General features: G+C 50.1%; 2 protein-coding genes across 2 annotated transcripts; both read right to left on the reverse strand.

Moving 5' to 3' along the window:
• Window positions 1-730: 730 nt before the first annotated feature.
• On the reverse strand, window positions 731-3,776 carry BP01DRAFT_353080 (uncharacterized protein). Its single transcript, XM_025574089.1, has 6 exons — window positions 3,674-3,776; window positions 3,491-3,519; window positions 3,211-3,420; window positions 2,561-3,134; window positions 1,897-2,504; window positions 731-1,837 (listed from the first exon to the last, which is right to left on the reverse strand). The coding sequence occupies exons 3-6, from the start codon at window positions 3,320-3,322 to the stop codon at window positions 1,026-1,028; spliced, it is 2,106 nt and encodes a 701-aa protein (XP_025434757.1). The 5' UTR covers window positions 3,323-3,420; window positions 3,491-3,519; window positions 3,674-3,776; the 3' UTR covers window positions 731-1,025.
• A 1,947-nt stretch (window positions 3,777-5,723) lies between these two features.
• BP01DRAFT_288474 (putative cellular morphogenesis protein (Rax2)) lies at window positions 5,724-9,469 on the reverse strand (the record flags this gene model as incomplete). The annotated part of the gene is made up of 3 exons (XM_025571538.1): window positions 5,724-5,959; window positions 6,013-8,265; window positions 8,317-9,469. The coding sequence occupies 3 exons, from the start codon at window positions 9,467-9,469 to the stop codon at window positions 5,724-5,726; spliced, it is 3,642 nt and encodes a 1,213-aa protein (XP_025434758.1).
• Between the last annotated feature and the right edge of the window lie 1,283 nt (window positions 9,470-10,752).

Genomic DNA, 10,752 nt, shown 5'->3' on the forward strand with positions numbered 1-10,752 from the left:
CCGACTCACCGAACCAATCCCACCACCAACAAGGAACACATCACAACTAGTACAGTTAGTTAGTCCAGGACTAGGTAACTACAACATACCACTAGAGAGCTTACTGCAACTCTTCAGAAAAAATAAACAAATAGATTAGAAGGAAAAACCTTCTACAACTAAACTACCGTAGCAAGCCCGGAACCCCATTCAGCCCACTAACTTACAAAAATCCGTCCACCGAAGTATCAAAAGTGGGCAGAGGCCCCAGGCCCGAACGACGCTTGGCACGTGCAAACTCGCTATCCGGTCCGGGCGCAGTGGACAATGATGTGAGCTTTCCCGATTCGGAAGTGGCAGGCAACTCAGCCGAGCCACGAGCGTAACTATGAACAAAAACTGGGGAAAGAATACCAAGTAGTTACCCCGTAGTAGCTCTGATGAAAATCCCCTCTTGCTTTCTCTCTCTCTCATCCAGCCGTTTCTCTCTTCTTTCCCTCTCCTGTTCATCTCATCATCTTCTTTAGAGGTTCCTTTCTCCGGCCCCCTTCGAGACATTTGATTGTTTTTACCTTGAACTCGGTTTTGGCCATCTGTGGGATACCTCTTCTGTGCGCTTTGAGATATCCCATCGCTTGAAGACTGATTGGGATTGTCTCTTGATCTCTTTGCTACACGATCCCTGCTGACACTGCACATGCAAGAGAGGAACTTTTAGCCTCTAACACCATTACATAAGAACAGCTAAAATGCTTCATTAACAATACAGGACGAACTCATCCTGACTCCTTTCGTGACCATCTATCATGAATGCGACGTATATATGCAAATGCTATGACAACAAACCAAAACACGCTGGTATCACTTCGAGAAAAACAAGCTCGCTCGAAAACAAACACAGCTAGACCAAAAAGTTATTTATGCAGACAGTGTTGGACAAGAGACTCTTAAAGAGCGAGACACGATGCTTCTCAACCGCTTTCGCAGGTTCTAGAGGCGATCGTCGACATATACAAAGTCCAAGGTACAAGTTGACTCGGGAACCTCTAGAGTGGTATAGCCACGTCTTCGTTCTCATTCCAGCCCCATTCTCGGAGTAGCTGATTTACACGATAATCGGTTGCCCAGCCAAGTTCGGCCTCGATCCCCTGCAAAAGGTGCAACACCGTTCGTCTTTCGGCAGCATCGGTGAGGCACTGGCCGCTAACGAACAATGGTTGAAGTGAATTGATGCGGGCCGCACCTGTTGGGCAGGCCATAGCAATGCCCACGATTTCCCGGCTGTGAAAACGGATGTCATTCTCAATGGATCGGTAAGAGTTAAGTCTATCCGTGATAGTGCTTCGGCGGCTGGTCGACGCGTGCGGCTTGTTGACCAGGAGGAGGATCCGCGCCATATGATAATGCTGCATGGCTGACGAGCACATGGGTATGCTGTACCAAATCTCTGACAGCTCTCCGGTGTCCGCCTTTTCCCCATCTTCGGCTGATGGCTCAGTCCTGGCACAGGGCTGAAAGGTATCCGGAAGCCTGTTGTACCACGCATCGAGTTCTGCCTCAAGACGAATCCATCGCTCCAACAGAGCTTGTTGCGACAACCCTAAAGGTCCCGTGTTCAGTGGGCCGGGGTGATTTAATTGCACCTTGTCACCAGCGCTTATGAAATTGACAATCTTAGACAAGATCCAGACAAGACCATTACAGATCATATCCTCTCGGATGACGTCGTCTGCGTCAAAATAGCCAGAGGTGGTCGTGCTGCTGGATCTGACAAAGCCCTGATTGTCGACCTGCAGACCTGCTTCCGTCCACAGAATCAAGTCGTCGGTGTTCAACCTCGTCTGGCCCTCGTTGATGACTAATGCGCATTTAGTGTTCCTGCAAGCTGCAGATTGAGAGGTTGGAGATTCGACTTACAAGCAGCCAGATAATCTTGCCGAGCAAAATTCCAGAATGTTGCTCTCCTCGCTCTTGACAGACCAGGCCTTTTGTGTTGCAACACAGAGTCGGGCCGTTGTTCAACTGGCATCATTCCCACTTCGGCCACATCTAGCAATGATTTTACGCCACTTAAATGTCGGTTCCATGCCGGACCAGTAGCATCAAGCAATTCATATACAGATAGTATGGCTGTTGCGGCGAGAATTTCGTCTGAGTGAACACCTTTTGAGAAGCGACTCTCGGAATAACGTCGCCGACGCTTGCGAGGGTTATCACTCTCCTCGCATAGCTCGGCAGCCTGCCATTGACCGAAAGCCTCCGGGGTACTCAGAGGCGGGGGACCTTTGTCCGGTTGAAGCTCCTTCATCAGAAGCTGAATTGCCTTCTCATAATACTTGGCACCTCTCCAGGACCAATCTACATTTTGCTTTTGAAACATGCCGCGTGTTGGCACCTGTTCTACCTTGACTCGCCCCAGCTGCTTCGCTGCATATGCGCATGCAGCATATTTCAGAAGAGGGTTTCGGAGCGCTCTTACAGGGATATAAGAGGCAAAGTAAGTTCCGACGTCGAAAAGGTCCATCCTAGCCATTATCAGTATGTCCTTGTTCCGGCGCGAAACCATTTGTCAAACACCTACCAGAGTCCCGGAACCTCCGAGAAGTGTCGCAATAGGTACGCCACCTCTTTGTCTGTTTCTGCAGGCACATATGGCCTTTGTTCCGTATTCGAGCCACGCGAAATGGCAGACCTGGCGGTCAACGAAGAGCTCCTACGCTCCAGAGCGTGATGAAAATTGGAATCCACAGGTGGCGAACGAGCTTGCGATGGATTTAGAAGGAAGTTGATATTATTATTACTGTTGTTATGGTTGGAAGTAATTGAAAGAGGGGGGGATATCTGAGGGGCCAGCACATTGCGCAACTGACTGGGTGAGGGGCCTGACGATGCTGTAGCTGACAGGCTTTCATAGGGTGAGGCAGCGTCAACTGCTAGGAGGGTCTGCTGGTCGATGGCCAGCTGATTATAAGATAACCGGTCATGGGCTGCCACGGTAGAGAGGGCATCCAAGCCATTATTTTCGGCCTCAGCGGACGGTGTGCGCTGCGACCACGCGCGATTTTGGGAGTTGGCTGCAAGTATAGCGGCTTCAGACTCGCCTAGGGCCGCTTCAAGATCTTCCGCGTACGGATCCGAATTATCGACGAAAATGACTAGAAAGTAATGACCGTCAGACAAGCTGTTGCTCGGCGCAAACTGGCTCCTCCTGCCACCAAGGGTTGCGCGTACCATGTTTCGGAATATCCAGCCACACGCTATCTTCATCAAAAGTGTTCTTGTACGAATAAAAGCCCTTCAGACTTCCCCGACCATTCGGATTTTCTTCGACGCTCTTATTCATCGAGGCATTTTGCTGATGACGAAAGACGATCCCCTCGCTAGGGCGACACTCCCTCCCACCCTTGCGACATTGCGAGCACTCCGGTTTCTGCTCGTCGCCTATTATCGCCCGGAAAGCTCTTAGTGTCTGCGCCAGGAGATAGATGACTTCGGCGTAATGTGAGCTTACATTTGAGTTTCCGAGTGCGACACGTTAAGCTGGAAAGAAGAAAAACCCATCGCAGTCAGCCCAACAATCCTGAGTCAAGAAGATGGAGAAACCGGATAAATAGTATGGAGTAAGCTGGTTAAGATCTTGGGGTTCTGACAACGCAGCACGGGGTGGGTGGTGGGTGATGAGAATGCTACATACCAGCCTGTGCGGGATCGCATACCGGATGGGAGCGAAAACGATTGTTGAGCTGCAGCATTCGAGACGACAAGGTGGGCCGGGAAAAGAAGATCGGAAGGTCGCGACCTGGAGGGAAAATGCAGGAAATTTGGAGAAGAACGGGCAAGTGGGACTAGTAGCCCGGAAGCGAGCTAGAACAGTCTAGGTCCGAAGACCGCGGAGAATAGAACCGATTGTATATCTGGGGGGCGAAAGAAGAGGGGGGGAGATGGGAGATTGGGAGGAAAAGAAATTGAAGAAGAGGAGGCAGGCGGCGCGAGGTGGAGGTAAGCAGAGGGCAGGCTGGGCAGGCAGGGGGGGCAAGGAGATGATGGGATGCTCAGTTCGAGAATCATCCAGCCACGAGTTAATGTAACAAAGAGACGGTCAAATCAGACCAGATTCTCTGCTGATTTGGCAAGATCTGGGTTATCTGCTCTGAGTGGAGAGCAGAGGAAAGAGGAAAAAGGCAAACGGATTAACTGCGTGTCAGTTGGAGAGGGAGGGAAGAGGAGTGTGAAAGTCGTATGAAATGGAAAGCCAGCGCCAGCAGCAGCAAGCGGGGAGAGCCGACAGCTCAACATAGAGTGAATGAGAGTCTGTGATACTCCATGGATCTCTTGCGGGGAACCTAATTTTCTCCCCGCGTGACCTGCTCGGTGACTAAGCCTCTCTTCGTTGACACCAACTTAAATACGGCGTAACGTAGTTACTACACTAGTTATTTGAACTGTACGCGGATTCTTTCATTGATCCAGTGAGAACAAGAGGACAGAGTTCAATCTCATCTCGTGCTACATCTTTTACCCCAGATTCAACTCGCATACTCCGTCGATTTCCCTGTTAAAGCCACCATATCCTACGAATAGTCACCACCCCTCCTCGATGCTGGCCACGAAGCGATCGATGACGTTCAATGGTCATGCTTCCAGCATGGTTGGTAATCCTGCCTGACGCGGCCGTCGAGTAAAACTGACGATTGCTCCTTCGACAAAAGAAGCGATGCGGCTGTGGCCCAAAGCAGTAGTTCACTAGTACGGCATACTGTGTAGTAGTTTGTTCCGGTCAGTGGCAACGGCTTTCCTCGCCACCACTATTAGCCCAGATGCACACTCCCAATTCACACCCGCTGCCTTGCTTGAATGGGGCTTCCTCTTTCTCTTTGAGCATTGGTCCGTTGAAATATACAAACTTACTCATATAAACGACTATACAAACGCACGCTCGTGAAGCATGTTAGGACTTGAAACTACCCTATAGAATGAAGTAATCTCCAGACGGTAGTTCTTCCGAATACAAGAAACTCTGAATCATTTTGAAAGATTGTTCACCGACCGCGAACTCGCGCGGGAAGGTGTAACGACTATCGAGTATGTACAGTACAAAAAAGCCATGCTGAGGAGACGGCCGCTGGGTGTCAATGGGACGATAGAGACCCACTTCTGGTGGTAAAAAGATCCCACGGGCCCAGATGCACACCCCTAGCATGGAGAGTAAAGTACAAGAACAATAGAAGAAGAGCATGGAGAGTAAAGTACAAGAACAATAGAAGAAGAGATGACCAATAGACACACGAAAATGGGACCAGAGATTTAATACACAGAGAAACAGGGGAGACACCTCCCGGAAATCGAGACAACGGCAACAATAAACGCGCTTTGTGCAGAGCATGAGTACTAGCATGAAACAGTGGAAACGAATGATTGGACATCTTCCAGTCAAGGAAGGGATTAGACACGAGTGGCATCCAACAGCAGAATAACAAACATCATTAGCGGTAAGTTGATTTGAAAGGTCAGAATTAGTAAGTCGGACTGGGGTATATTGGTGCTGTACTAGTAGTTCTTTTCATCTTTCAGAGGTCCCAAGAACGCCGTGCTGAGGCTTGGTTTTCAATCCGAGATCACGGATCTTCAGAAGCATGAGTGTGAGAAGACAATTTGTGCTGGCTTTTTTCTGTTTTCTTCTGTGCAGGCGTGTAAACAGCAAAAGGAATGGAGGTCATCTACAACATACGGCCAAGAATGCCAGCTCATATGGTTGGGGCGGCTGGGTTGGGCTGCTTGATCGAGTTGAACAGATACTCTGGAGGCAGTCGCCGCATATTGGATGGTCGGTCGGTACCCACGGCCTGCGGAGCCCGCATATAGCCCTGGCGACGACGCTGAATCTTGTTGAAGATGACGCCGCAGATAACAATTAGAAAAACGCAGCCGAGTGCCAAACAGAAAGAAATGAGCACAACAATGCCGTTGGAGAGGTGTTTGCCTACCTCAATTGTTAGTTCACCGATAATCATTTATACAGGCTTTGATACGCACCTCCGCTGGTGTATGGGTTCTTATTCTCAAAGAACACCTGAGACATGCTGCCTACCCCACCGCCGGACTTGGTGGTCAGAATGAACGGCGCCATTGTGGTTCCGTTATACAATGCTGCCGAAGCATTGCCAAAATCAGGGATCACCAGATGGCCAGTGACTAGAAGGGCCTGATCGTTATTGAGAGTGCTAACAGCATCGTGATTCTTCGATAGCGGGAGGATTTCGAGACCACGGATAATAGTCCCTTGGTCGAAGGTATTCTGAACGAACTGGAAGCTGGACCCGTCGTAGGCGGCCAAGAAACTGGATCCGTTGTTGTATCTACCACCAAGCCAGAACTTTGACACCGCACTATTGGCAGGGGTGAATGCTGTGACGGTACCGGGGATGTCGGACGAGGAAGCACCCGAGAAGGCAGTCCAGGTCTGACCCTTAGGTTTGTATGTCGCAATCGCAGTCTGGTTTCCATTGATACTCAAGTTGCCAACCACTAATAGTTCTTTGCTGTTGAGCCACTCAAGGGCCAGCACTGTTCCATCCAAGCTGGCCCCGGGCCGATTCCATTGCTGAGCAGAGGTGTCCCAGAAACAGACACCGGGGCAAGGAAGCGCACCCGCGGTTTGAAACTGTCCTCCAAAATAGATTTCCTTCGCACTCGGGCGCGCAGCGATGGCATTGACGGACACGCCATTACCGGTGAGCCGTGGTGGTTGGTTGTTGACAAAGGTATCGTTGTTGAGATTGTACAAGACGAAGCCATTCAAGGTTGAGTCGCCCACCTTGCCAGTAATATTACCACCCGCATAGAGGACCTCGTCGGAGATCATGAAAGTCAGGAAGGTAGAGTTGCTGTCGACACCTGATCTCATTCCGCTAATGCTGCCATCGCTGCCGTCGAAAATTGCAAAATTCTCGATTACCGATCCATTTGTAGCATTGGTAGAGAAATGACCTCCTAGAATAGTGCGATTCCGGCTAGAGCTTGTGTCGAATATACCTGTAAAAGTCTCACCAGTCGTGTTGCGATCAGACAGCAGTGCCTCCAATCCAAGATCATTGTCATAGAGGAGAGCAACAGCCCCAGCGGCAGCAAGACCGCCAGTGGACAGGCTCCCCGCTAGAATTGTGGTGTTGTCAACCTTGGCGTAAGCGGACAATTGCCCAGCGAACTCCAACTGACTGACATTCAGGTTTTGCAACCAGTTCTTGCGAGACGGAACCCAGACAGCAAATCCAGAGACGTTCGTTGACGACGTCTGTTCGAAGCCCATCAACTGATTAAAGTCCCCGCTGACGAGCACAAATGTTTCGTTAAGGTCGGCAGAAACGTTCAGCGACAGGGAAACCACGCTACTGACTCGACCATTGAGGCCTCCTCCTAAGGCAGACCATGTCTTTGTGTCCAATGAGTATGCTGCCACGTAACTCAGACCGTCATTTCCACCGTCGGACGTATCTGTGAAGTTTCCGCCAACGTAGAGGACATCGTTCAGTACCGTCATGCTGCTGACACCGGCATTCAAGCCCCCCTTGGCCATTGCAGTGGCGTTTCCATCTTGTTCAACGTACATGATATTGTTGATACTGGAACTGGAGAAATTTCCTCCAACATAAATGGTACTGCCATGACTGGCCAAACTCGTGATTGTCGCTTCCGAGTCCAAAGCAAGGCCTGCTTGATCGATGGCCGACGCGGAAACATTTAGGCCCTGCTTTGTAGTCGGGTTATATTCATACAATCCATTCAGTTGATCGTCCGAAGTGCCAGACACCGAAATTGGGACAAACTGAACTCGAGACGCAACCACAGTGATGTCACCTTGATTGGCTACTGGAGTGAGCTTGACACGGGGACGAAACGAGCTATCACTTGCATCCACATGGCCGGTGTAAATCGTATCGTATTTCTCATAATCATTGGTCTGGTAGATGAGAGTTTGAACGGGATCGGAAGAATCGCTTGTGGCAGTTATCGTCACGTTGACGATACCGCGGGAACTGCAAGTATCGTCCTGGTCGCATCCCGGTGTATATAACTTGATAGAGTAATTGCCTGAGTGCTTGACGTCAGGTTCGAAGATAACCGAAGCATCAGTCGCATTTGAATTCGTGACGTTCGCCGTCAAATATGCCGAGGAACTTTGACCAGAAGCTGTCGCTGACCAGGATCCAGTGCGCGTTGACTTGGATGGGTAGCTGGAGTTTGCACATGTTGGTTCGTTGAAAGCATTGATGGCGTAAGCGAAGATGTCTTCCCCAGTCAGTATATTCCTCGTAGCTTCTCACATTCGATTGGACTTACCGTCTTCGAGAAGCTCTATGCCGTTTAGACCAGCACCTTTGCCGTACCAACTCAGGATCTCGATCTCAAACCCGCTCATCGCTGCTTGGTTGACAAACGTAAATTCCCGATACTTTTCAGTCGCGTTGCTCGAAAGCGAGCAACTCTGGTCGCAGTAGGCGGCTTTGCCCGTATCAGGATCCGTGTACGTCAAGTTCATGATTCCGTTGTCGGGTAAGCGTCTGAACAAGAACGTCTTCGTGCCGCGTCCTTCGTAGTGTGTATTATACAGTCTAAGTTTGGTAGGCGTGTATTCGAATTGCATATCGGCGCGCCAGTACCCGGGAGAATAGTCATCCAGCAACCATGTCTTCCCTGCGCCGTCCTTGCCGCTCGATTGACAGATGATGTTGCGAGGGTCAACAAAACCCGTGGTTGAGGAATTTGCATCAGAAGTAATCGTGGCGTTCTGAAGATTGATAACCTGTTCGCCGTTTTTGCTTGACGTAGAGTTGCCAATACCATCGAAAGAGCCTCCAAATACAATGTGACCATCGCTGTCCTTCAGGATCGACGTGACTGGACCATTGAAGCCACCAAAGGTCAGGTTAGACCAGCCTTTAGTGCCGACCCAGGCCACGGCGTTTGAGGTGTTGTAATACGAAAAGTTTCCGCCAACATACACACTATTGGTTTCCTGATCACACAGCAGGGCGGACACTGAACCTGAAAGGCCGGATACCGAGGTGACTTCGTTTGTAGACGGATGATATATTGCGACACCTTCCGTTTTGACGCCCCCGAGACTGGTGAAATTGCCTCCCACAAAGATACCTGAAAACGTTCCATCCTCCTGCGTGAACGGGCACATAGCGCGAATATCCGCATTGGATGTCGATAACGTCGTGAGTATTCCGTTCGGAAGAGGGGTCAAGAGCGCTTGCGCGTCATTGTCTCCGGTAGAGGTGTTAGTCTGCGCGGTATATTGGTAGTAGGTAACTGCATCGAAGTCTCCGGTGAGCGCAATATGACCCAATGGCGAAAGATCCAATTCCGGCTCAGAGACAGACTGGTAAGTCAATGCTGACGCGAGACTAGAAAGGAGTAAAATCGACAGCCGGAGGCCTGCTGCAAAGCCAGCCGTCGCAGGCCCAAACAGTGAGGATCCCCTCATTGTTCGGGTTCGCGACGACAGGCAAGCTGTGTAAGCGACTCTCTTGTAAGGAGAGGATAGTGAAGGGGGATTAGAGGAGTCTTTGTTCTGGCGCAATCAGCGTGGCCCAGGACGAGTTACAAAAGGTGAATTGCTCTGGGCAAAAAACAGCGTGGGTAAGAAGAAGGTGGACTTGGTTCGGGTACGGCAAACACGCGGGAGGCAGAAAAAGGAGTGGAAGAATCAGCAGAACATGTAAAGAATGACAAAGGAGCTCAAAGAAAAACGAGTGTGTTCTATAGCCAAGAGGCCGAATTAGACTAGGAGTGGTCAGGTCTAAACAAATTAACGAATGAGTGATAAAAGTTGGATGGACCGAAAGAGTGACATGGCAGGCTTGCTGGCTGGGCTGGCAGTCAGTCGGTGGAGTGAGGAGAGTCGAGTGCTGCTGCTGCGGGCAGGCAGGCTTTTGGTCTCTTGGTTGTTTGTTCTTTGGATGAATTTCAGGTACGGATCAAACTAGTCTAGTGCGAGTTACGTTTATTGATCATCTTTCGTCCGTCCGGGTTCCACTCTGTAAGTAAATTTGGGTATGAGGGGCCAGAAGAAATGCTGACTCGCCAGCCACTCGAGATGAGCCACTGCTTGTGCCGCTATCGCTATCTTGAGCTTGGTGTGTCCACTCGTGGTGGGGGAAGCTGGTGTCTGGCCCATACGGAATACACAGTAACTTGAACTACGGAGTACGGAGTACAGCACCGAGTTCAGCAATCATCACGGCTCTTTTTGAGCATCGGTTTCAAACACACTCGCCTTTCATGGCTTGCAGAGTCAGAGGGAATGCAATCATCTGAGGAAGCTTCCAGACTCAATTGGATTGGCACCTTACGGCGCAAACTAGTAATGATGTGCATACAGTATGTATGCATGTATGCTTACCACAATTATTACTGGGGATCTTCGCTAATAATTTCGAGAGCCCGCTGCCCAAGGGGCCAGCAGGTCAACCTTCTTGGATGCATTCATAGAGTTGTAGCAAATGAACTGCAGTCAGCCTGCAGGCCTTTCCGACTGCTCTTATCTCATTTCTCGCTGGCGGTGAAGTATGCACTCAGCTTTGACGGCTACAGAAGGGTGCAGCAGCATACATGAATGTGCAGCATACAGAATACACCGGCAGCCATACTATCATCCTTATTTCGATCTACCTCATTGCTGTTACAGACTGCGACATGCTTCCGCCAAACCCAGCCTTACATTTATTTAGATACTCCGTACCCAGTAATATAAACTCATTACTGGAC

This window comes from Aspergillus saccharolyticus, assembly GCF_003184585.1.
Source record: "Aspergillus saccharolyticus JOP 1030-1 unplaced genomic scaffold BP01scaffold_3, whole genome shotgun sequence".
Lineage (NCBI taxonomy): Eukaryota > Fungi > Ascomycota > Eurotiomycetes > Eurotiales > Aspergillaceae > Aspergillus > Aspergillus saccharolyticus.

Coding starts and splice junctions, on each gene's coding strand:
- BP01DRAFT_353080 (XM_025574089.1), bottom strand. CDS start 3,322: ATGAATAAGAGCGTCGAAGAAAATCCGAATGGTCGGGGAAGTCTGAAG. Junction 2,505..2,560: donor TCGGAGGTTCCGGGACTCTG/GTAGGTGTTTGA, acceptor GATAATGGCTAG/GATGGACCTTTTCGACGTCG. Junction 1,838..1,896: donor GCAAGATTATCTGGCTGCTT/GTAAGTCGAATC, acceptor AATGCGCATTAG/TCATCAACGAGGGCCAGACG.